Source organism: Plectropomus leopardus, chromosome 2, assembly GCF_008729295.1.
Source record: "Plectropomus leopardus isolate mb chromosome 2, YSFRI_Pleo_2.0, whole genome shotgun sequence".
Taxonomy (NCBI): domain Eukaryota; kingdom Metazoa; phylum Chordata; class Actinopteri; order Perciformes; family Serranidae; genus Plectropomus; species Plectropomus leopardus.
Genome location: NC_056464.1, coordinates 9,536,547 through 9,562,657, shown reverse-complemented (window position 1 = coordinate 9,562,657; position 26,111 = coordinate 9,536,547). Strand labels below are relative to the sequence as shown.

The 26,111-nt window shown below is 40.1% G+C and overlaps 2 protein-coding genes across 3 annotated transcripts; one reads left to right on the top strand and one right to left on the bottom strand.

Moving 5' to 3' along the window:
- The first annotated feature begins 2,196 nt into the window (after positions 1-2,196).
- Positions 2,197-15,347, top strand: LOC121950596 (leucine-rich repeat neuronal protein 1-like). Of its 2 annotated transcripts, none has more exons than XM_042496644.1 (2): positions 2,197-2,383; positions 12,683-15,347. In XM_042496644.1, the coding sequence occupies exon 2, from the start codon at positions 12,932-12,934 to the stop codon at positions 15,077-15,079; it is 2,148 nt and encodes a 715-aa protein (XP_042352578.1). In that variant the 5' UTR covers positions 2,197-2,383; positions 12,683-12,931; the 3' UTR covers positions 15,080-15,347. The 2 variants fall into 2 exon arrangements, with proteins under 2 accessions (XP_042352578.1, XP_042352586.1); XM_042496652.1 differs by lacking the exon at positions 2,197-2,383 and adding an exon at positions 2,595-2,652.
- Positions 15,348-16,858: 1,511 nt separating this feature from the next.
- On the bottom strand, positions 16,859-25,759 carry sumf1 (sulfatase modifying factor 1). Its single transcript, XM_042497830.1, has 9 exons — positions 25,465-25,759; positions 23,527-23,700; positions 23,007-23,081; positions 21,515-21,597; positions 19,849-19,971; positions 19,618-19,732; positions 18,431-18,544; positions 18,287-18,346; positions 16,859-17,444 (listed from the first exon to the last, which is right to left on the bottom strand). The coding sequence occupies exons 1-9, from the start codon at positions 25,714-25,716 to the stop codon at positions 17,343-17,345; spliced, it is 1,098 nt and encodes a 365-aa protein (XP_042353764.1). The 5' UTR covers positions 25,717-25,759; the 3' UTR covers positions 16,859-17,342.
- Between the last annotated feature and the right edge of the window lie 352 nt (positions 25,760-26,111).

The window sequence follows — 26,111 nt, the reverse complement described above, 5'->3', positions numbered from 1 at the left end:
GGGAGTTACTCAAGATCTGACCAATAACTAATGGTTACCCAATAAATGTGTTTTTAAATTTTCGCATGCCTCCATGATGAACAAATGGAGAAAATTCTTGATGCATTGAAGTCATAGGGGTCCGCGTTTCAAAACAGCAAAACTGGGCCTATAGTAAAACATCAGTTTACACAATTAATGTAGCATAATCAAAAAAATCAAAATCCTATTTTTCCAGTCAAATACTACCCAAACATAAACCATTTGTCTTTAAAGGTGAAACTTATCCATGCACTCTTCAAAGCCAGACTCCATTGATAAAAACAGTAATTTTACCTCACTGAACTCAGGAGCTGGTCTACTGGTCTATTTTGGTGAATACAAACTAACTCCTTAAAACACCAAAATGACACAATAACACACACTAACTAACTGATCAAAGCAGAAAAAGACCAGGAGCTCCAGTGTTCAACAAGGTTTAACCACTGTTTTTGTTGATGGAGTCTGGCTTTGCTTCTGTTGGTTCCCTAACAGAAAACGTTGTCTGTTTGGGAAGAACTGAGCATACAGCTGGATAAATGAGACTCGAATAATATTGCACAAGTTGTGTGAGAGTTTGTAAACAGATGTTTTGATATAGTTTTACAAAGATTTCTCCACAAATTCAACATAACACAAGGTAGGTAATTGATATACAAATGATAATTTGGGAATGAAGCATTCCTTTAATGCTAAATAAGAAATAAAATGAATCAGTTACTGTTGTCTATCCATTAGTCAAAGATGAATGAGGTTAAATATCCCATATTTTATGACTGCCCAAAATATTTTCAGTTTTGCTGAACCTTTTAATGTTTGGCTTTGGGTATGCAGAAGTAACTTTCGTGTTAAATGCATAAATCTGTATGTCCTCATTTCATCATTAAGAAGTCTACCTGTTCAAACTTCAAACATAGTTTATTAATGTCTGTCCATCTAGCTATAAAGCACTGGAGGACTTTTTACGGAGATATCAGAGATGATGAAGACGAACCAGCTCAGGCCGTCTAAATAGAAAAGAAAAAGAACGCTGAAATGACAAAAATAGTTTTGATCTTTAGTTAGAAATGTAAATTTCTGCTCAGTTTCAATAGAAACAGCCCAAATCTGCGCGTGCCATCTGCCTGGTGCACTTTGTTGTCTCAACATGAAGATGATCACATCTTGTCTCTGAAGCTACAGTATGGATGAAGAACCTGTCAGGCCGCTCCCAAAGCAGCAGCTCAAACAGCAAGTGATGAAACGTTGTCATTTTCACTGCTCCCCTTAGAGAGGAGGAGGAGGAAGAATCCAAACAAGTGACAGGTCTGAGAGAAAAGACTTATCTCTTTCTTAACATAGCTGTGCAAGTGTGTGTGTGTGTGTGTGTGAGAGAGAGAGAGACAGAGAGAGCAAGAGAGAATTTACAAAGCATTTTTTTGAGGAGTAGCGGGTGGGTTGTGGGTTTTTTTTACATTTACAAAAGTGCACCCCCATTATCCAATTATTTACCTTATTGTCATTATTATTATTATTATTATCATTATCATCATCATCATCATCATCATCATTATTATTATTATTATTATTATTATTATATATTTTATTTAATTTTTTACATAAAATCATACAAAAAAAGATGTGCAAATTACAAGAGAGAGAGAGCAAGAGAGAGAGGGGGAAAGAATCATAGGATCCACTTTAAAGTCCATTTCATTTCATAATTATTATGAATTATTAAGTAGCAACTCATTAAATTTATATCTGGTACCCAAAAGTCTTTTGATGTCCACCTCTCAAACAAGCTTTCAAGTCTTCTTTCCTCACTGCTGATGGATGAACTTGAGTTGTGTTGACCTGAAGAGTGACGACAGAAACCCATTTTAAAGAGGTCAAGCACAGCAACATGCAAACAATGAGCTGAGTGATGGTGCCATCAGTTCCTCCAGCGCTTCCACCATAAAAAAAAATCGCACTTCGCCTCTGGCGGCCGGTAGGGTGGGACTTTTTGTTTCCATGGTTTGTGATGACAGAACAGATGGTGAGGTTGCTTGTGTGTTTGGGCACCACTGTGGGTGTCAGACGCGTTTCAGTCCAGCTGACCTGCACCAGGCAGCTGCTGCTCGTCACTGGAAGCTGTGCGCTGCAGCGTTTCCACTTCTGAACTACCAGCACCGCGTCTCCAGCGCTGGAGATCAGACAAGCAAAGGGGTGTGTGTGTGTTTTTCTACTGACAAGATTTGTTCTCGTTAATAAGGCTGGTTGTTTCTGTCCTAAAACATAATCTGCAAAAACCTCCCCGTGCATCATTCCGGAGCTGCGGATACTGCATGGGTCAGATACAGTAGCCTGCAGCAGTCTGAACGGAGGATACGGCGCTTCAGAGGTGAGAGCGATGTGTTTATTTAATGCATGTGCTGAAATTGGGATATATTTGTCTGAAAAAAATGTTGTTGTTTTTTATCTCAAATGATTATCTTTATTCCCTGCTCGGGTGCACATTTCTGGAGTGTCTGGAGTGCTGAACTCGTGAAGATGAAGTCATCATTTTTAGGTTTTAAGAAACGCACAGACCAACAAAGATGAAATGAAACAATAACGCGTTCTCTCTTCGTGGCGTGGGTCCTCATACAGCGCGTAAAGCAAAGAGAAAAGGTATTTATAGCTTCAGCAGACAAAAATGTAATTTAGACAGAAGATAGATCCTAAAAGTTGTGCATATTTATTAATGTTTTCTCAGCATTGTTGTGCAATATGTGCATTTTATCAAGAAAGTGCATTATAGCAGTGTTTGATTTGCAAGGACACTGTGCTCTGCAATCTATATACCACATATGTTTACTATGAACCTTTCTCAAGTCTAGACTGAATATAAATATGAACTGATCAGAGATCAGAGAAAGGGAAACAGAAAAAATCAGTGCACTGCAACCCTGTGTTAAGTTGCAATATATGCTCTGCTTATACTTTAGTAAAAAAAAGCAGAGTATTCATGTGAATTGAGTTTTCAGAGGGCTAATGATTAATTAAAGCTGGAGTCTTGTTGGCAGTAGTGACATTTCTCTGTGCTGTGACACCGGGTTCAACTAACAGTGTAGTGTAACATTTACACAAACTGCAGCATCACTCGCCGGTGCAGAGAGCTGCTGAAACAGCTGAGTAGCAGCAATGGGCTCATGTGCTCCAGCAAACCTATTTGCATGCCCAAGAGGCAGGAAATTGGCAGATGTCTGAGATGAAGACACAGTAGAGAAAGAAAGGCAATCCAGTGTTTCTACTCACAAGTTAAAAAGAGCAGGGGGAGTCTGTATTGTTGGGGTCACCTTTGTCAAGTGGACTGTTGTTTCAGCTGCTGCATTACAATGGCACCTGTTACTGAGATCACAAAAAACTCACTTATATCAGCACACTTTAAGTTTGGTTAGGACAGGAGGGACATTATGCACTGCATGATTTTGCACACTTGTTTTCTATCAACACAACTTAAGCAGTTTACTTTGTCTTTGGAGTGAAAGTAGACAATTGATCAAAATGTCACCCAATGAGCCAATGAGATGGGAGTTTAGGGGGCACCTTCCCCCAGTCTTCACAATGCACAGTGACGTATCTCCTCAGCTGGTAATGCAGAGTGTGAGAACCTGCCAAAACAAAGACACGTCCAAGTCGTGTGTCTGTGTGTGTTTGGGTAGGAGCCATTGTGAGTCACAGGGTCTGACTCTGCAGCATGTGTTGGTGCTGGGGTTTCCCACAGCGGTGGAGACGAGGGTGCGACAGCTTGACCTTCTGCCTTTGTGAGCGTGATCTGAAGGGGAACATGGAAACAAGATGGGCCATTGTAATGTTTAGTCAAGATGTTGAGTTGGCTGTTTTGTCATCCTTTGTTTTTAACAGTGGTAAACAGAAAACAAGCTTTCATTCTTCATAACAAGGTACTTGCTGAAGATACTTGCTCAGAACCCAGTTATATTCCAAAAACACATTTTCTGAGGTATCTCCACAAAACTGGGTATTAAAAATATGCCGCAATGAATACTCTGTTAACGTAATCAATAGGATTCAAATCAGAACAGTATTTCCCCTATTCATTTAAAATCCTGAGTAAAAGTTATAAATATTTTGTATAATTTTTTGACCTGTATCAATAATATAACATTTTATGTTTACTTTAAAAACTGTTTTAACACAAATTTATCAACTGATTTAGAAACTGAAACGTTACTTGCGCTTTAACCTGGCCTCATGGTCAGCTTGCTTGTTTTGTTATAAATGTGAGCGTGGCCCTACTGCAGTCCACTTTAGATGATGTGGAACACTGTCATTTGTTCACAAACATCCCATTAAATAAGTGTTAATTTATGTGGAGTCAGATGACAGTCATCATAGATTTAGACGTCCTAGAGAAGTTATGTTCATTGGAATGGATCTGAACGGATCAGTTTAAAAGTGAGAGTTGATCAAAAACCTGGCAAAAACAGTTTAAAACATTAAAGCCCAATTATGAAAATCAATTTTAAAAGCCTTATTGAAGGTATGCAGAATTTCCTAAAAACAAACAAACAAACAAACAAAAACGGTGTATACAGTCATTAAGGTTATCCTTCTAAATCATTTCATTTCATTTTTGTTTTATTTTATGTAAAAAAGATATGGAAAAGGTGTGGAGGTACATACAATAAATCTGAACACACCTGAAATCAAGCAGTGATAAGAGAAGAATATAGTCTGTATAAAAAGGCAGCCACAAAAACTGCAATCACATGACAAAAAACTGAAAAATATAACAAAGAAACACCAAGTCGACAAAGCTGGAGATAGTTTTGACTCTCACTGGTGATGGCGATACTGTTTACAAACAGCAGCCAACAGTTTCTGCCCAGTGTACCTTTAATGACACAATCTTTTCGCTTTAGAGGCCAATTTGAACTGCGCAAGTTAATCATCCCTGACCTCTGCGTTGTTTCAAACAGGGTTTCCCCTGAGATGAGAGACTTTTGCCCCGTCAGTGAGATTGATCGATGCTCCAATGACAACAAATTGGCTTTTCGCCGACATTGCAACTGTAAGGATAGATGAAGTGGAGGGGGAGGATGAGGGCATAAAGAGACAAGAGGGGGAAAAAATTGAGAGCCTGAGAAGAAAAATTGTGTCAAGATCCATCTCAGTTCCACAGGGAAATAAAGCTACCATATGGATTTGCGGTAAACAGAAATACAGAGACGATTTACTATGCTGGGAGTTTTAAACCTTAATGCGGTCTGAGGAAACGTAGTAAAGTCATGCAGCAGGATTCCCTTTAAGTCCATACATGGTCTTTGCTCCAGCACTGTTGCATTTTCAGCTCAGCAGTTTCCTCTCGTGGCCTTCCATCTTCTCCCTCTTTACTTTCTCTCGTCTCCCTGACTGAGTGGACATGCATCCTTCTCCTCCTCGGCTCTACACCTCTGCCATCAGCAGCTGCACCAAAGCCCTGTGTGATGTGAAGTGAGACGCTTGCATACTAATGGAGCAGGAACAGGATGACTCTCAGGCAGGCCAGCGCAGTGAGGACATGGAGAAAACATCAGGCAGCAGCGTCTCAGCACCATATGATGGCTCTGAGTTCAGACTGATTGTGTAGAAAAACTGTCAGCTTTAGAGTAGAAATCTGAAGATATACTATTACAGTGGTGTGTGCTGATTTGGGGAAAGAGCCACTTGAGCATATGTGGTTACTGTTGTTTTATGATGTTGCAGTCACCTTCTTGCACCAGCAGCAGCTCTCATTTGCATGTGCTATAATCGCATGGCACTAATAGCCATCTTCTCATGTCTTCTCATTTGGTTATGAAACAGACATGCCGGTGGCATAGCCGTTGCTATGGTGATGGCATGTCTGTGAGCCTGTTGTGCGGCTGCTGATTCAGAAACACTGCTTACATTTTGCACCCAGTGAAAAGGGCCTCAGAGATAGAAAGAGTAAAAGCATAGCCTTCTATGAAAAATGATGCAGTGTGCTATCAAGTGAGGTCCCCTCTGGCTGCACCAGTGGCACACGCTGAAGTCTAGTATTAGCAGCATGCGAATTCTCAAAAGGTGTCAAATAAAGTCAGATGAAATGTATTCAAACCAACTGCAGAGACATAATTTTAACAAGTCCTTCAAAATTAGTCTTTTTGAACTTCTTGTGCTGAAAACAGTGCGTGCCGCCTGCACACAAACGCCTACATTTCACTGATCAAAAATGAAACGCTCTCCGCATCTGACTGCCGGTCTGTGTGTCTTTCTCTGATCATCTCTGTTGCTCCCTGTGTTGTCGGGAGATCCTGTCCCATAAATGAATTTGCAAGACTTTAGCATGAAGCAGACAAAGCTCATTATGTCCCACAATTACATCTTGCTGTCTTGTTTTGAACCTCAGGGCCAGTGATGCTTTCAAGGTTTACGGGAACCCAGTGGAAATATCAGCTTTTGTATGTAGGTGTGTGTTTGTAAATGAGTGTTTGTGTTTTAAATGTGCTATGTGTGCTTAGATTAAAACCTCATAAGGATCGGGTGAGTAAAGAGAGTAAATCCCTCCTACTGGAGGCTTCAATTCAGACAGTCAGCTTGATAATGCCAAGCTGTTGAGAGATGTTTCTGCCTCCTTCCAGTGGTCTGTGTATGCATGCATGTCACAGCCTATGAGTCAAAGAGTGGGGAAACAGAATGTGGATTTTGAAGCAATGTGCAGTAAAGACACATATGCATGCATACATTTTAAATCACATTGTCTTTACTCTCTGTCACCTCAGCCAAGAGATTAGCAATAGATTTTCAGGATACACAGGTGTTGGCACACGACTGGTCCAGGCCTGCTGTGGCCATGAAAGAATTAATCTCAGGCGATCTAATCTCTGCCGCATCCCAGAGAACAAGAGTTCACAAAGGTGTTGTCCCACCAAAGTGATTCTGTGGCAGCAGGACGATATAACAGACCTCACTCCTGTGGGACTTCAGCTCTCCTCGGACAAGCTTTGAGACCTGATCAAAACTGGGACTTTAGAGGCAAATAAATCTCACTATGTCTCCTCATAACTCATGTCCTTTCCGTCCTAAAGGTGTTTTCAGATTCTTTTTTTTGTGTATGTGTTTTATTTGATTTTACAAAAATAGACAGATGACAATTCATCATACAATTATGCCCACTTTCCTCTACCCACTCAAACCTATCCTCCACAACCACCCACTACCCCATGGTGCATGTAATTAAAGAAAATATAAAATAAAAACAAATAAAAAATAAATAGAAATTTAACATTCATGTATAAGAAACAAAATAATCACATTAAAGTTTTCAGATTCTATCAACTAGTGTTGTCACATAACCGGAATTTCTATTTTCAAAACCATAACTGATATTTGATACTCCTATATACATATACTCCAATACAAAGGAAAAAATTTAAATGATTTTTTAAATTAAAAGATGGCATCTTAAGATTATATATATATATGTATGTATATATATATATATATATATATAAAGCATCTACAACCTTTCTTGGTTAGCAGCATAAAACAGCATGACTGCAGTTAACACTGACAACAACAGAGAGAGAGTGCAGCTGGTTCCAGTGTATCCATACTGCAGAAAATGAGCACTGGAACTGTTTTAAGTATTCAGAATCGATATGTACTAATAAAACTGTATTTTAACTCTAGTATTAACCATCAGTAATGATAACACACACATCTTTGTTTTCTGACTTTTAGATGGATGCTATTAGTCTGTGCTAATATATAAAATTATCTGTTTCCCACTCTTTGTCCTGTGGCTTAGTAAATGTGACTAGGAAGGAGTCCTAACAAGACATTTCGTTAAAACAATTTCAGTTTATTGAACTAAGACACACAAAAATGAACAAATCAACCAAACCAAAAGTAATAGTGCAAGGTGGATATGTGCTGGAGGAAGAGAGAAAAAGAGTCCTGGGAAGCTTTTATAGTGGGGATGTCCTAGGTGAGTGTAATCAAGCTAATGACCCTCCCATGTCAGCAAGCTGACTGATGAGACTGGCCATGTCAGCCTCTGAGACAGTAGGAGGGCTGTAACGGTCCTTATAATGATATTCTACTGCCCAAACACACACACACACACACACACACACACATTACCAAAATGCATTTATAGTATATTTAAATACCTGCTACCAGTATTGGTTTTAAAGTTACATTGGTTAAACCCCTAAAAAATCAACTCTGTTCATCAGTTACAAAGTTCAACTCATGCCTTAAATGGCTGAGATGTAACTGTATACCTTTGGTTAATCTGGCATGTGGATCTGTGAGTATCCAAATGAGCCACACCCCCCAGCTGCTGCTTCCCTGCAGGTCGAGAGTACCTACTCATCAAATATATAAACCTCTGCTTGTAAACAGTGATAGATAACATTAGCCTTCAACTTAACTACAGCTAATATTGTGCTGGTAATTTTAGATAAATTGGAGTGAAAGTGAAACTTAACTTACAAAACACCAACATGTAATGTCACAAGCCAACTCAGTGAATGTGACCAGGAGGGAGTCCACACAAGTGGTATAATAAAAAACAAATATAATTTATTGAACTAAGACATACAAAAATGAACAAACTGAACCAAACAAACCAAAACCAACAATGCAGGGTGGATGTACTGCATATTGAAGGAAGGGAGAGAGAAGGCAACACCTGGGCCAGCTGAGCCCAATCAAGCTAATGACCCTCCCATGTCAGCAAGCTGCCTGATGAGACTGGCCATGTCAGCACTGAGACAGTGCGAGGGGCGTAACAGTTAGCTACACCTCCTTTTCCTCTGATACCCCTCATTTTGCCATTGTAATATTAAAAAGCCCAACCCCCAAAAAAGCTAATGGGACTGGTTCCTGAAGTTTGTTATGAAACAAACTTAGGGAGTCTGTCATTGGTACACTGCAGTGACGGGGGAAATGCCCATCCATTACTGCTTATTTTGCTCATGATATGTCATGCAGCACATAAAAAAACACTATGTGGACATGTCAACAAGGTTAAAACATGATTTTCATTGCAGGGGGTGTGGATGTCATAAAACTTAAAGAAAAACTTACACTCAAACACAATAGTGAGCTCTGAGCACTTCAGTGGAGCTGCTCTGCAGCTGAGAGGAGGGATGTGTGGGTGCACTGGGTAGTTTGTAAATATAAATTTGTGTACTGCAGTGATTATGAAGACGGCCATGAGTGAAAAAGAACATATGTGCTCAGCAGAGCTTCCTCAGGTCAATGAGGTCAACACGCACACACAGTGAAAGATAGGTGGGGACGGATGCAGACCCCCATAGTGCTGCCAGTCTGCCAGAAACCTGGTGCCAGGTGTCTGAGTTTTATGGTCTCAGCATGAAAGCAGCGATTACTCTGCCTGTCTCCTCCGATTTAATACTCGAGCAGTGCAACACATGGAGGAGGAGAGAGGACAGACAATGTATCACCAAGTGAATCTTTATAATGCGAGGCACAGTATATCGACATTTGAATGGATTATTTTAGAAACTGAATGATTGAAGGCAGGAGGAGGTGCAGCAGTTACGATCTATGAATAGAGCTAAGAGAAGGTGCCGTCCCCTGCTGCCGCACTTCAGTCACACTAAGGGAATCAGATCAATTCGAGTGTGACCGGGTCATTGCAGAGGGACCAGCCACCTGATACCAGGCACCAAATGAAAAGAGAAAGAACTGTGGATGAGCTGTGATGCTTAAACTTTCTGCTGCGTATTTGTTGTATTCGAGAAAAGCTGATTTACTGTGCAGTGCCACTTCTCTGACATGTTTACATTTCTAGAAACAATGATGTTGTTTTCCTGCATAGCATAGTGTTCCATTTTGTATTTGCTGAGCTCCTTTTATACTATTGTGCATGCAAATGTGGAGAGAAAACTGCGAGGAATTGTCAACACATTCCAGGGCACGAACAGACTGCACATAAAAGGAGAGGCAAAACAATCTGTATCTGTTTTATGTTAATATTGGAGGAACTTGTCAGTTTTGATGTGAAACAAAATATACCCAACAATCTCCCCCCCCCCCCCCCCCCCAGACACACACACACACACCCACCCACACACACACACACACACACACACACACACACACACACACAGAATGCTCAACCTCAGTTTATTTATGAGGATAAATGTGAATTTCTATGAGTGTGAGTCATACTGGAAACTGACACTGTGTTGTTTAGTGAGTGCAGCCAAGTCTTTCTTTCTTTTATTTCTTTCTTTCTTGCAAATGTCAACTATTATAGAAGCTGATTATTCCTTTTGGTTGTTTATTCTAATAATTGCCACTTTTGACAGCTGGCTCATCACACACAGTCACTCGCTCACACACACTCACAAACATAGTGTGCCTGCACACACAGGATTGTTTAGTCATTATTTTTTCAGAATAATTAAAGGAACACTGGTGATCTTTAAAAGATCAGTGTTTTTCTGACACTATCATGGCAGAGGGTCTGCAAACTATGGTGGCCAAAGCAAAACCCAAATGTTCTTTTCTAGAGCCAGAGTTTGGTGTGTCCGTTCTGGGCTTCATGGTGGTGCAACATGGTGATCTCCACAGAAGAGGACCAACTCCTTATCTAGATATATATTATTCTAAGGTTCAGACAACACAGCAATTTTTATTTTCAAGCGATTGTACACTAAAGAAAAAAAAATTATTATATCATGTTAATTTTCTGCCAAAATATCCCCCTTAATCCTGCACACTGAATTTTTAAAACACAATCCAAGTGATCACATGAGTTTAATAATACATTTTTGGATTGTTCAAAGACTGTTGACTGATTCGTCATCCCCATTGCTCATGATATCATATCACACTTGTGAAAAGTGAGTCTGTACCTATCATCCCTACAGAGGATTCTGGGACATGGTGTCATGAAATCGACAAATGCAAGCAAAAGCGTAAAAATATTACAATTCCTTCGGGGGCTCAGCCTGTCAGTCCCCTCCAGTCTCGCTCTGCTTGTCTTGCTTTGACCGAGCTTGGACAAGTATGGAGTGCATACAGCACAGCTGCAGCTCTGGCTCTTGGAATGTTTTCACTAAATTCACTTCACATGTGTATGATTGCTTCCCATGGGCCTGTATCATAAGTAGTGAGTGATTAACAGTGAAGAGCACACATACACTCCCTGTTTATTAAGCCTGTTGTGTAATGGGCTCACAGCCAGAGCTGCCGGCTGTGCCCACCCCACACACTCGTTCAAGAGGATCACTGATACCAAGCTGGTATGCAGATAATCTACCAAGCACAGAGAGCAAAACATGTTGGTAATCTCTAAGGAGACAGATACACAACACAACAGGGAAGCAGAGCTAATATCAACCTTATCATCTGAGATACAGATAAATACAGTGCAGAAATCTGCTTCACTCTATCCACTAGCTCATGTATATTTTAAGGTGAAATTACATTTTGGTAAAAGACAAATTATAGATGTGGTGTGTAAAGGCTTAAGATTCCGTTACTGTGGCTATCTTTTACTATTTTTATTTGTGGAAACAATAGCTGTAATATTCATGCAGAAAGAAGTTTAAAGGGACAGTTCACCAAATCAAAAATACATATTTTCCTCTTACCTGTAGTGCTATTTATCAATCTAGATTGTTTTGGTGTGAGTTTCTGACTGACAGCTGCAGAGATGTCTGCCTCCTCTCCAATGTAAAGGAACTAGATGGCACTTGGCTTGTTTTGCTCAAATCCCCAAAAAATACATTTGGAAAACTCAGCAGCAATGACTCTTTCCAGAAAACATGATCCAGTTACTCAAGATAATCCACAGACTTTGCTGTGAGCCGTCTCATGTAGGAACTATTTCCTGTCTACCAAACTACACCTCTCAACTGAATGACAGTGCAGAGGGCATCTACTCATGGACGAGAGGCTCATGCTCGTGTCAATGCGACATGTAAACATTAATGGCGTCCTCCTTTGCTGAGCTGTAACATTCAGCTCAGTGGTGCTAGGTGTGCTAGCAGTAGATGCACATTTCCTTCTGCTTCATGATATGGTTGGCAGGTGTAGTTCAGTAGAGAGAAAACCGTTCCTGCATGAAACTGCTCACAGCAAGGTCTGTGGATTATCTGGAGTGTCATTTAGGTCCATTACACTTGAGAGAAAGCAGATGGTCAATACCTCCAACACTTGACAACTCAAACAGCAAGACAGGAAAGAGAAAAAAATATGTATTTTTGATTTGAACTTTCCCTTTAAACATTTTCTTGGCATGCACAGTCTTAATCAATTTTATGTCAAGTTCCAGAAGTAACTCTTTTTTCAACTGATTCTTATTTCCAAACTGTTTCTGGCTGCGTAGGAGCTCATTAAAAGGCAGGGAATGAATGTCTACACGATAGAAGGGCAACAAGACAAATTTGACAGATTCATTCTGCCCTGTTAGACACGTCAACTTAGTCCCCTAAATATCTGTGAGGTGGCACTGTGGAAAACTGCCACTTGCCTCATTTTTAACCCTCTACAAGGAAACCAAATATGTCTCTCTTACTTCCTTACTTTCTCTTACTTCACACTCTCATGTTATCTATTTACCAGTTTTACTACCTTTTTGCAAACAGATAATCAAAAATGTTGTATATCTATGATGTAGGTTTTAACATTTGACCTTTCTGTCTTCTTTTAGGCTCAAAGCTCAAGGGGAGGAAGTGAAAACAGACCAAACAATCAAAAGAGGTCAAGTTTGGACTACATGATCTTTTGACTTGTCTTCTGTAAATAACTTTCTCCTGGATTAGAAATCACCACTTTGGAAAGTGCCTCCAGCATCCAGCCAACAGTAAAGAAGACTAATGCTCATGAACCTTCCCTCCAAGCCTTTCTCCAGAACACTGCCTCACCTCTAAGCTTTGTGTGAGCAGAGAGAGCCGACAACATGGCGCTCAGCATCCAGCCATGGCCTCCTTTACTCTGGCTGTGCGTGGGATTGCTTCTTTCCTTTCTGTCTCCCACAGATGGCAAAGAATGTCCACATTTGTGTGTATGCGACATCCGTCCTTGGTTCACCCCCCAGTCAACCTACAAGGAGGCAACAACGGTGGACTGCAATGACTTGAGGCTCACACACATCCCTACCAACTTGTCTACCGATACTCAGGTGTTGCTGCTCCAAAGTAATGCCATTTCCCACACTAGTGGAGAGCTGGAGGCGCTGTTCAATTTGACAGAGTTGGATCTATCCCAGAACAACTTCAGCACAGTGGAAGCTGTGGGCCTCACAAGCATGAACCACCTGACCACCCTGCACCTAGAGGAGAACCAGATCAGCCAGCTGCCAGACCACTGCCTGGGAAACCTCTCCAACCTCCAGGAGCTCTACATCAACCACAACCAGATAAGCTCTATTTCCCCTCGAGCATTCGCAGGCTTGCACAGCCTGCTTCGCCTTCATCTTAACTCCAATAAGCTCCATGTCATAGACAGCCGCTGGTTTGAAGAAACACCTAACCTTGAGATCCTCATGATTGGGGAGAACCCAGTTATTGGCCTCCTAGACATGAACTTCAAGCCTCTAGGAAGCCTGAGGAGTCTGGTCCTGGCTGGAATGGACCTTACTGATGTTCCAGCGAATGCTTTTGTAGGTTTGGATGCCCTGGAAAGCATTTCTTTCTATGACAACAAACTGGTGAGAATCCCTCAATTGGCCCTTCAGAAAGTTCCCAATCTGAAGTTCTTGGATTTGAACAAAAATCCAGTTCACAAGATCCAGGAAGGAGATTTCAGGAACATGTTACGTCTCAAGGAGCTGGGTATCAACAACATGATGGAGTTAGTGTCAGTTGACCGCTATGCTCTAGACAACCTGCCAGAACTGACAAAGCTGGAGGCCACCAACAACCCTAAGCTGTCTTACGTGCATAGGTTGGCCTTTAGGGACATGCCCTCTTTGGAAAGCCTGATGCTCAACAATAATGCCCTCACTGCCCTTTACCAGCACACCGTGGAGGGGTTGCCTAATCTGCGGGAGATCAGTCTGCATAGCAACCCATTGCGTTGTGACTGCGTCATTCAGTGGATGAGTTCCAACAAGACCACAGTGCGCTTCATGGAGCCCTTAGCGATGATCTGCAACTCCCCACCAGACCTCAGAGGGCAGCGGGTTCGAGAGCTAAGGTTGCTGGAGGCTCCGGAGCAATGCCTGCCCCTCATATCCCACAACACCTTCCCCGGTCACTTGAACCTAGAGCTGGGTATGAGCATCAGTCTTGACTGCAGAGCCATGGCCGAGCCAGAGCCTGAGATCTACTGGGTGACTCCTCTTGGGAACAAAATCACAACAGACACTGTGTCTGAGCGATACCACTTGAACAATGAGGGGACCCTGCGGCTTTCTCATGTTCAGGTGGAAGATTCTGGCCATTACACATGCGTGGCCCAGAACACAGAAGGAGCTGACACAAGGGTTGCCAGCATCCGTGTGAATGGCACCCTGCTTGAAAGTGCCCAGGTGATGAAAATCTATGTCAAGCAGACCGAATCGCACTCCATCTTGGTCTCCTGGAAAGTCAATTCTAATGTCATGTCCTCCAACCTGAAGTGGGCCTCAGCCACCATGAAGATTGACAACCCACACATCACATATACTGCTCGTGTCCCTGTGGACGTTCATGAGTACAACCTCACACACCTTCAACCTGCCACTGAGTATGAGGTATGCCTCACCGTCTCTAACGTCCACCTGCAGACTCACAAGTCCTGCGTTAATGTGACAACACGTAGCGCTACCTTCGCCCTGGACCTGTCAGACCAGCACCCTAGTGCGGCTGTGCTGGCTGTCATGGCGACCATGCTGGCCTTCCTCAGTCTGGCCACTGTGGGCATCTACATTGCCCGCAGGTGGAAGAGGAAAAACTACCACCACTCTCTGAAGAAGTACATGCTGAAGACTTCCTCAATCCCCCTGAACGAGCTTTACCCTCCGCTCATCAATCTGTGGGAGGCAGAGGGTGAGAAGGACAAGGACGGCAGCGCAGAGGGAAAACCCTCTCCTGTTGACACCACACGTAGTTATTACATGTGGTGAGGATTGAGAAGGGAGGCCTGGCTGCCTCTCCAGCAGCACAAAAAGACACACTTTTGCCATTTTGGTGCAAAAGCCGAATAAAGTTGCAAATGTTTTTTTGTATTCTCAGCTTTGCTATTAAGAGGCAGAGTGATCAAGGACAGGATTTTTATTAGTATAGCGTATCGCCTTTGTTTGATTCTTTCTATCTTTTAATTATTTTGGACTCTCAAAGATGGCAGCTGTATTTAGCCTCCAGGTTGTCTTTGTTGCTATGCTCTTGTTTCTGTGGTGCATTTTTGACTCACTTTCTTTTTGGTTAATAATACAGCAGCAGGGGCCGATGGTCTTCTTGCAGCAGTAGTAGAAATCAGTGTTTCTTTCTCTGTTTTGTAAAACAGGTAATCTGTTGTGCACTGATAATGATAGATAATGGAGTTTGTATGAACTTCAGTTATAAGCTGACAGCAGGGTTTAGACTTGTTAAACTGTCTACTGAATGTTAGCAATTGTGCAGTAATGTTGTATCAACTATACCTTTGAACTTTATGATTTAAATTGCAAGAGAATAGGTTTTGTTTTAGTTTGCTGATAAATGTGATGTTAAAGCTAGAAATACAAATGTTTAAACATTTTTGAGTCTTTTTACTAAGGTGCACTAGAAACTTTGACCCTTCCCCTGTTTATTCACTTATTTTGCTAGCCTTTTTTCTTTGCTAATTGCTTATTAGTTTATAATTTTCACATGCAGTCTGTATGCTTAAGAAGTTACAATAAATACTTTTTGGTTCTTTTGCAAACATTTGGTCTTTTTTTCCTTGTTCCTTTTCAAGTTTTGCATTTATTTTATCCTTTCAGTTCAGACAGGCTCTCTCGCTCCCCGGTGATATATGAATCTTAATCGCATGTCTTAGAAGAACTTAAGCCCATCTCGGTCCAAAACTGTCTGAATCAGCTTTACACCGTCACAGTGCTCACTGCCCTGAACCATCCTCATAGACAGAGCTTATACTGTGTCAGCTTAACTTCTCAATATGGATAAGAAAGAAACAAGTAGTGTACGTACACTCTAAAGACAGATAGACAGACAGAAAGATAGTTCTATATTTTGTAGCTTGTGCTGCCCTCTTGTGGATGCTACACTACAACTACCATATTTAACCTGCTTTATGTGATTGTCACAGAGTTCAATAATGACAACACAGAGAGTCACAACAAAGTGGCACCTTGAGGTTTAGCATCCATTAACTAAACCTTCAGTCTCCCATATATAGTGCCACATTTTAGCCACATTCAGACAAAAAAGTGCTTCACTTGAGTAGTTTTTTTAATATAGCTTATTAAATCCAGTGCTTTTCTGGCATACTGTCTAGCCCTGTGGGATATAGCGCTAGGCAATATGTCAATATCAATATTGTGATATGAGACTAGGTATGTCTAATGTTGGATATTGTATCATACGTGTTGTCTTCTACTGCTTCTAAAGGCTGCATTACAGTAAAGTTATGTAATTTTCTGAACTTACCAGACTGTTTTAGCTGTTCTTTTATTAGCTTTTACCCACTTAGACATTATGTCCGCATTACTTATGATTTTTGTGTGAATATTTTGTGAATAGCACCAATATTTAACCCTTCAGTATCATCACAACGTTGCCATGAAGTTACTGGGTCAAAATTATTGTGATATCAGATTCTCTCTGCATCCCACAGCCCTAACGCAATGTAAAACAAAAAAATCTTTAAAGAAAAAATATATATAATTAGGAAATTAACTTCCTATGAGAAAACACACAAAGGGAACCACAAAAGGGGCTGTTTATCAGTCTTTGCCAAAATTACATTACAGTACTTTCAGTTTTACATCAACTGTATAAATTACATGGACTTTTAGTCCGTAGCTCAGCTAGCCTTTTTGCTGATATTGAGAACCTTTAAAATTGCTTTCAAAGATTTTTTTTGACATTTACAGTACTACAAAGATCTTTATCACTGAAAAGTTCTCTGACCCAAGCAAAAACAAAAATGTGGGTTTTCCAGTGCTCTCTGCACCTGTGTTCAAAGGCGTAAAGAGAACAGAGACGTAGGAACAACTGCCTTTTCTATTCATTTCTTGCGTAAAAAGTTTTAGTAAAAATATAAAGTGATATGAAATGATATATATATTAAGACATTCTCAACTCCATGTCAGTGCGATGGCACATTAGAAAACCTATTAAAGTCCTGGTTTAACACTTGAGTTAAGAGAACAGCTGGACTAAAGGACCCTGTGTTTAAAACAAGCATCACCGTTGCTCCTGGGAGACACAGCGGAAACCAAGATTAGAGGCTGCACTGTCCGGAGTGTTCTGGCTGCGAGCCGCACAGCGGTATCTGTAACAGTAAGACTGGAGGAGGGGGGAAGGAGGGAGAGACATGTACTGTCAATGAATTTATTTTATAACCAATGGAAACTGCTTTAGTACAGTATATGTAATAAAATGCAAACCATGAAGACAATCACACAGTTTAGCCACAACTTAATTTCCGATTTCTTGTTTACTGAGCCTGTCTTTGCACATTCATTACGCATGTCTGACTGTTGTCCTCTACTCCCTTACATGGTTAATTCATATGAAACAAACCAGACCGCTATGCTCAGGACTTATTTTGCAAGCAATTAGTCCCATTCCCATGACAACCCATGCTGGTGGTAAGCAAACTGGAATGGTCACTGGTTGTGGGCGGCTCAAGTGGCCTTGCAGAAAAAGTAAATGTGCCATATGCGTTGGTATAAGTTCTCTTGTACTCTCCATTTCACACTTTTGAAGTTCTTTTAAAAATAATCTAGAACAAACAGGGCGGCTGAACAAGTGGCGAGGCGACTGTGCATGCATTAGTACAGAAACTGCTTTGGTTTCACATAACAGGAAGAAAAGAAAGCTGTGTTCTCTCTTTGTAATCACACAGGTTGAGTTAAATACAGAGCTCACATTCTTCCTTTGGTAATGCTGATGTAAGAACAGTTGTTGCCTGTATTCAATACATACAACAGAACTATTTTGCATTTACTGATTCACGGACATCACAAAAGAACTCACTGCCAATAAAATCGAACCTCCCAGTGAGTAATTTTAACAGTTCATATGTGAAAGTCTGACTTTAATTTCATGTTCAATAATCAAGAACTTGATGGTTTTTTTTAAAAAATAAATAAAACTATACAGCATAATGAGCATAAAAGTCTTACCTTATGGCACATGTATGACCCTCCCTTCTTCACCTTGTCTGTCCCTGATGGAGGTCCCATCTGAAAGAGAGAGAAATGGTTATATATTAGAGCAAAACCATCAACCTAGAAGACTCAGAAAGCTTAGAGGTGATGTGTTCTCACTGGGTTGTGCTGCTGGTCTGTGGTGTGATGCACAGTCCACCAGTCGGAAGTCCATTCCCAAGCATTCCCCACCATGTCATACAAACCAAAACCATTGGCAGGAAAGGACATCACCTGCAGGGCACGGGGAGAAAAATGCCACATTAAGATTTTTATTACAAACACTTTCTTCTGAAAGCTTACACAAACTGACCTAAAAATACACATTATTTAATGTTCAATCTCGATTTACAATTTACAATCAGGTTTCCACAAGGTATGATAAAAGGTGTGATTTTGGAGATTTTTTAAGAAAACTTGCCTTTAAAACTCACTTGTGCATTTTGGGGTTCTAAGAGTATTTTAAATAAATACAAAACACAACCATTTAAAACTGGGTGGTTCTCCCTTGAGCCAAATCAAAAAAACATAACTCCCTATCAGGTGCTTAAAAAATGTATTTTAAGTGCCATTTTGCCATTCGCCCATTTTGCATCACCTCCTCCCCTCTACTAAATAACCATCAGTCCCTTATTATTATCATCAGAGAGGAATAAACATCTCTGTATTTCCAGCAAGTGGGACCAGGAAGATGAACTTTCTGTCAGCAGCAAATACCTTTTTTTTATTCATATACTTCATTGTAGGAGTGTTTGAGTCAATATAAATGTACATATGCTGATATATGATGTTCTTCATAATTATAGTATTCCTATGATGTTTATATATTTTACATAGGGCCAAAAAAACAATTTCAGAAAATAAAAATGACCAAAATAAGAAAATAATAGATGATGATGAAATGATGATGGTGCAACCAACAACCATACACACATATACATATGTGTGTATGTATATCTGCACATAGTTGCATACATACATATAGATAGCTACACACACACATAAAAGGAAGAAAAAAAAGTCTATTCCCTGCAAAACAAATTGCGTTCATTCATGAGTGACATCTCTAAATCAGAGCTTTAAAAGCCCCCCCGTAGAGAAAGAGATTAAATTAATATTATCGAATATTTATTCATCTAATCTCTCAGCTCCATCGCTTTTCATTTCCTGTAGATTCTGTAAACATTGGCTCAGTTATCAACCTGTTTTAGCTCATGAGCGCAGTCCCCCTCCTTTCTCTATCACCCCAAATTTGATGCGTCTTTAACACATCCATAACTGCAGCATTTCTCCATCATCTGTCTTACCGGTGAAGTTTTGATGTATCCATCCTCTGCAGAGTTATGGTTGGGGAAATTCCCCTGCCAGATGTTGGCATAGTGTTGCCCTTTTGGGTTCAACTTGTTTCCCCAGGGGTAGAGTCTACACACAGGGGCAGAATGTCAGGAAATTGACATGGGACCTAGTTTATGAAGACCACAGCACATGCAAAAGCACATTGGCGTATTTTATAGTCACATAATGAGCAAATATCATACCTGTCTTTAAGGCCACCTCTGCAGGCATACTCCCATTCTGCCTCTGTGGGAAGTCTCCTGTTGGCCCAGGAGCAGTAGGCGACTGCATCTGCCCAGGACACATGTAGGACAGGATGGTCCAGCCTAGAAACAAAAAAATGTAAACTTTGCTTTTGCCAAAAGTAAAATAAAAGAAATAAGATACAGGTGAGAATTTGCTTTTCAAGTGTGTTTTTAAGGAATACTTCACCCACAAATTGACCATTTGTTTGTCAATTACTCACTCAAGGTTAGGTCTACTTCATGAAAAAAACACTGTTTTTCTCACATGCCTCCAAGATGAATGAAGAGTCAAAAAAATACAAAAAATAATGGATGAATTTAAGTTATAGGAGCTCACGTTTAACAACAGCAAAACTATATCAAAACATCTGTTTACAAACTCTCACACAACTTGTGCAGTATTAATCCAGGTGTCATTTATCAAGTCTAATGCTCAGTATTTCCCAAACAAAAGATCCTTTCCAATGACGAATTGAACCACAAGTGAAACTTATCTATGCTCTCTTCAAAGCCAGACTCAGTCGACAAAAAAAAGTTATTTTACCTCACTGAACATGGGAGCTGCTGGTCTACTGCTCAGTTAGTTTGTTTGTGTTATTGTGTGAATTTGGTGTTTTAAAGAGTCAGCTCGGAATTCACTCAAATCACAATAACACAACAAACTACTGAAAAAGGCAGTAGCAGCCCAACAGCTCCTGTATTCGGTGAGGTAAAACTACTGTTTTTGTCCATAAGAGTGTGACTTTGAGGAGAGCATAGAAAAGTTTCACTTTTCAATCAGTTCCATGTCAGAAAGGGCAGGTGCTGAACATACGACTGGATAAATGAGACGTAGATTATACTGCATGAGTTGTGTGATAGTTTGTAAATGGATGTTTTGATATTTGCTTTGATTTTGCTGTTGTTAAACATGGACCCCTATGAGTTCAATTCATCAAGGATTTTCTCAGTGTTTGAGGTCTTCGCTCACCATGGAGACATGCAAGAAAAACACAGTCTTCTACAGAATTCAGCGTAACATGGGGTGAGTAACTGATATTCAAATGGTCATTTGGGGGGGTGAAGTATTCCTTTAAAACACTGCTTCCATGTCCATATGCACACTGAGATGGCTTTTGGTTGTTTTAATTGTTCCTACTCTCTATACTGGCAATTAAAATATTCCTTCTTACTGCAACTCCAATGTAAGTAAACAGCTACAGTCCTTGTTCTGTGGAAATGTGCATTTTGAAATTCTGATAAAGTGAACATGAGGCTACAGCAGTCTGAATTTCAATCCAAACTTACGTCTTTTTCGCAGCAAATTCCCAGTGTTTCCCACACAAAGGGTATTGCACAAAAATAGACTTGTTTTGTCTCATTCAGTGCTGAAGCCTCGTACTTGCTGAATATCAGAGCAAGGACTGCAGATTTTCTCCTCCATCACTTACACTAGAATCACATCCATGGCCAGTATGGAGAGGAAGAACAGTAACAGTGACCAAAAGTAGTAGTTTCAATGTACATATGGATGTGCCAGTATTCTTTTAAGACAGGACACATATCAACATTCTCTTCATTAATAAAAACAAATGGTTAAAATGGATATTTGGAAGTTTCCTATGTATGTAAAGTGTTTGCCTGCCTGTCTGTGATGTTGGAGTCTGGACCCTCAGGGTGCCTCCAGTTGGCCCCTTTGACTGGAAGCCACCAGGGGGCAGCAGCCACCTAATAACACAGTAGTGGGTACAGTGGTTACTGTCTAATGTTGTTCCGCTTTAGCCCGTTGAAACCTGGTCAAATAGACTTATTTTCTTTGGAAAACATGGGGGAAAGGCAATGAGCAACTCATGAAGAAATGTCCCAAAAGGAAAGGTAAAAAACAAAACAAACAAAAAACAAGGAAATGACATGAAAAAAGTGCCCCCAAAAATTATAATAATTTTCTAAAATAATTTTAAATATTTAATTATGATAACTATAAACATACTTGACATTTCTTGCCAAATTGCTCATTGCATTTTTCCCCACGATGTTTTCAAAAGAAATCAAGCCAAGCAGCTCAGGGTTCAAAGGTTTAAATACTTGTGAGAGACATCTGAACGCAGCACAAGAAAAGTGATGTCTATCCCGGTTTTAGAGGGTTAATACTCGTCATTCCATTTTCTCTCTCACATAAACACTTCAGGCTTCATCCAGAATTGTTTTTTGCCTGCAAGACTGCAATGGTACTAACAGTTTCCTGCGTTGCTGCACTAATGGGTACACAGCATCTTCTCAGCCACATGATCAGGCTGCACATGACAGCTGAGACGAAGCAGTAAATTTGGCTTTCGTCTGTGGGAAGCCTGCTGTGCTCAGGCCTCTTATAACCAATCTGTGAACATTCTTGAGACTCTTAAATAACAGTAGTACATGTAGTTCATGTCCATCTAAAGCCAAAAATATTCGTGAATCCAGGCTGGTGGGTTTTCCAAATAAAGGCTCAGTGCACATACAGTGTGTTACAGAGGATGATCAAATACATCATAATAATCTCACATGGACAAAATGACAGACGCTCGAGATGGAGAGTTTTACATGTTCTTTTACATGTACAAACACACAAACATCCTCTTGCTTCTGGATATTGCTTACTGCTCTAGATTCATTTTTTAGTTGCATTATAGAGTTATAAAACTGTTACTTTGGGAATAATTACTTACCACATATGACCATAGTAAAAAAACCTGAGAGGCAAACATTTACAGTTGTCAATAAATTAAAGTGGGTGTTATTTATAGTCATTTCGGTAGATAGGTAGCTGTACTTTTGATGTGGGAGCAACTCTACAAGCGGGAAATAGAAACTCTGTCCAACTTAAAAAACAAAGCATGTAACTTCTCCCCCTGGCCCCAAGTTGCTCCAAATTTCCAGAGCAACCACAAAGCCCATCTGTGAGTGATTTCATGGTTGTGTATGTATTTGTGCATGTCCCGAGGAAGAAAAAGATGAAGGTGTACACATCTAATGTTTTTCTACAGGGCTACAAAAAGCTAAGACCACCGATCATAGCGCTTACGATGCTTTGTACTCATGAAGCGTAGGAAGAAAAAGTGAACTGTACAGGTAACACAGCTGTTGAATATCACACTTACTGCTTGGGTGATTTGGTTTTTCACACTTTCGCTCAAAATCCCCTCGAACACAAAAGAGTCTCCAAATTTCTCTGCCTAAAAGTAAGAGGATAAAAAAACATAATGAGCATAGGGGGATGCCTGTCAGCCATTAAAATCAGGGTTACCACACATTTTCATGGAAAAAAAATTAAAATTTTCTATCACTTTTGAAGGACCCATATTGCATTTTTTTCTTTCCCCACTTGCCCAACATTGTTCAATCATATCAAATCCCCTTTCAAACATAATTTCACTGAGCTGGCATCCATCAAGCCTGAAATTGAACACAAGGAGAAAATTTTGAAATATCCATGATGGTAAAGAAAACTCATTTCAAAGTTTCAGGATTTTTTCCAAAACCTTGAATGATGTTTTACTTATTCAATGACTTTTCACGGCCTGGAAAATGGGAACATGACAATCCATGACTTTTCCATGTTCTCCTGTAAAATAACCACTGCAACATATTTGCTGTCATACTGAATGCTTAGATAGATACCTCAGTAATGTATCCTGTGGCGTTGACGAAGCTCTGAAACTGTTTGTTCGAGACTTCCTGGATGTCCATGTAGAAGGAGTCGACATGCACCCGCCTCTGAGGGTCCTCACCATCTGCGGGGATGGCTGGGTTGTCTGTTCCCATCAGGAACTCTCCTCCAGAAATCAGCACCATCTGTATGTTAGAGGAAAGTTACAGAATTAAAATGATTAAGAGTCTTTAACCCTTTGAAACTTGAGCGAATTGGCTTGATTTAATAAAAAACAACAAAAAAAAACAACAACATAGAAGTAAGGCGATGAGCAGATTAGAAATATATAAATATATATATATATATATATATATTTGTTTTTTCTGTGTGTGTATATATATATATATATTATATATATATATATATATATATATATATATATATATATATATATTATATATTTTATATTTGTTTTTTCTGTGTGTGTGTGTGTGTGTGTGTGTAGAACAAATATATTTTCTTTCTCAGTAACATAAATTTAATGTAAATATTTTTCTGGAAAATTTGTTGTCCCTAGTTTTTTTTTAAATAATATTTTATCATATATATATATATACATATGATGGATGTGGGAGAAATTGGACCTTCAACACATTTGAAATGAAATATAAGGAAATGTGTTAAACAACAAAAAACACATTATAAGATTGACAGTTGGCTATTAACATATTGGTGCTGTATAAATGCAGTGTTAATGTAGCTTTTTAGCTCACTGCTTCCTTTTCCTTCTCATTTGTCCCACATAGCAGCACCAGATGTCGCCTACATTAAATTAACTGTGTACTGTGCTGGCCCTGTGTCGTCTCATATCGTTTGCAGAACACGGTGAAGTTCCATATCTTGAACTGACGCTGAGGCAGTCAGACTGCTTTCTTGGGATTGGCAAACCCTGACTATGACCTTAACTGCCTCTGATCAAAGCCAAAAATAACAGTCTAATTGGTGGAGCTTGCTGAGGGACACACTGGAGCCTATAAGCACATTGTCTTTTCCTCAGAGCCAGCTGAGTGTAATCTATAAATAACAGTGTTATTAGTCTACTAATTTCAACTACAGAACGTGCAGTCTCTCTCTCTCTCTGAAACAACAGCGGCTTAAAACAACTTCTTGAGAGCAACTTGCAGGAGGTGTTGGCTGGTTGGACCATTAAAGGGCAATTTCTATATTTTTCAAGGTGGACCCTATTTTCCCATGTTTCTGTGTCTAAGTGACTAATGAGAACAAGGATATCTGAAGTGAGCAAGAGCGCTGCAGCTCGCAACCACTCTGACTTCTTAGTTTTATATGGACCAAAATTACAGGTGTGAGACCTCCCCCGGAATGTAGAGCGGACCATCAGCCAACCATCAGTCTGACAAAAAGAGCTAGTCTCGGTCCAGATAAAACTGAATGATGGTTCCGTTTGTTTGTGGTTAAATAAGTTTTTTGAGTGTTTTGGACTTTTAGACCAACATTTGGATGAGAGGCTTGAGCTGAAGTGGGTCTGACTGATAGCTGAGGACACTATGGACACACAGCCTGTCACTCACCCTTGAATACATATAGCTTTGGGCCTTAATAAAATGTAAACAGGTGAGTTATAAAAAATTTTTACCCCCAGACCAGTACGTTTTTTTTTCTTTCTTTTTTTCTTTAACAAATTTTATTCAACAAATCACATCAGTAAGGTGCAACATAATATTATAATATATAATATTGTTTTATTTCCAGTGCGGTTTTTTAATGAATGCTTAAATTAGCTGTAGGGACCAAAACTGATTTTAATTGAGGTTTGAAATAATAGGCTATTGACTAACATTTCGGGATTCCCTGGCTCTTCAGTAAGTAAAGTAGGGACCTTTGTGTCATGTCTTTTCCAATGTCAACTGTGCATCAGAGTCAAAAAAAGGACAGCAACGTCTTATTACCTGACTCTGAATTTTCTTCTCATCCTCCTGAGCCACTGACGGCCTCTCATTGGCGTCTCTTGAGTATTTGTCCTCTGGCTCGGCATAGGCTGTCCTGTCTTCCACAGCAGCGGCTCTCTTCAGGTTCTCACAGCCGCAGCCGGCTGCTTCCTGCAGGGCGGCGGGTTCCGACTGAGCCCCGCATGATCCCTGAATGCACAACACTTTGTTCACACAAGCTACGATGAAAAACAAAGCAAAACAGCGTACCATTCTTGCAGGATCTCAAGAGCCGCTCATGTTGTTGATACCCTCACTTCCGCAAAGTCACGTGGTCAGTCAGCTGTCTGCAGCGTAAGAAAATGTAACTCTTTCGTGCCTGAATGGATGTTTGATGTTTATTTCTTTTTAAAAATATCTTATTAAATTGAAAATTATGACGAGTGCTTGCAAATATAGCAGAATCGACTTGTTTTAATGTAAATATAATAACTCAATTAAAGTACAAATTAAATAAATGTTCAAACAAAATCATAAATGTGATGATTTTTGACAGTTTATATCAGCTAGGGGACTTTTTCGGAACCATCGAAATCAGTGTTAACTCAGATTGGATTCCCCTGGTGGCGGGATGGGACCACATGGACATCATTTCCCAGATATCAACA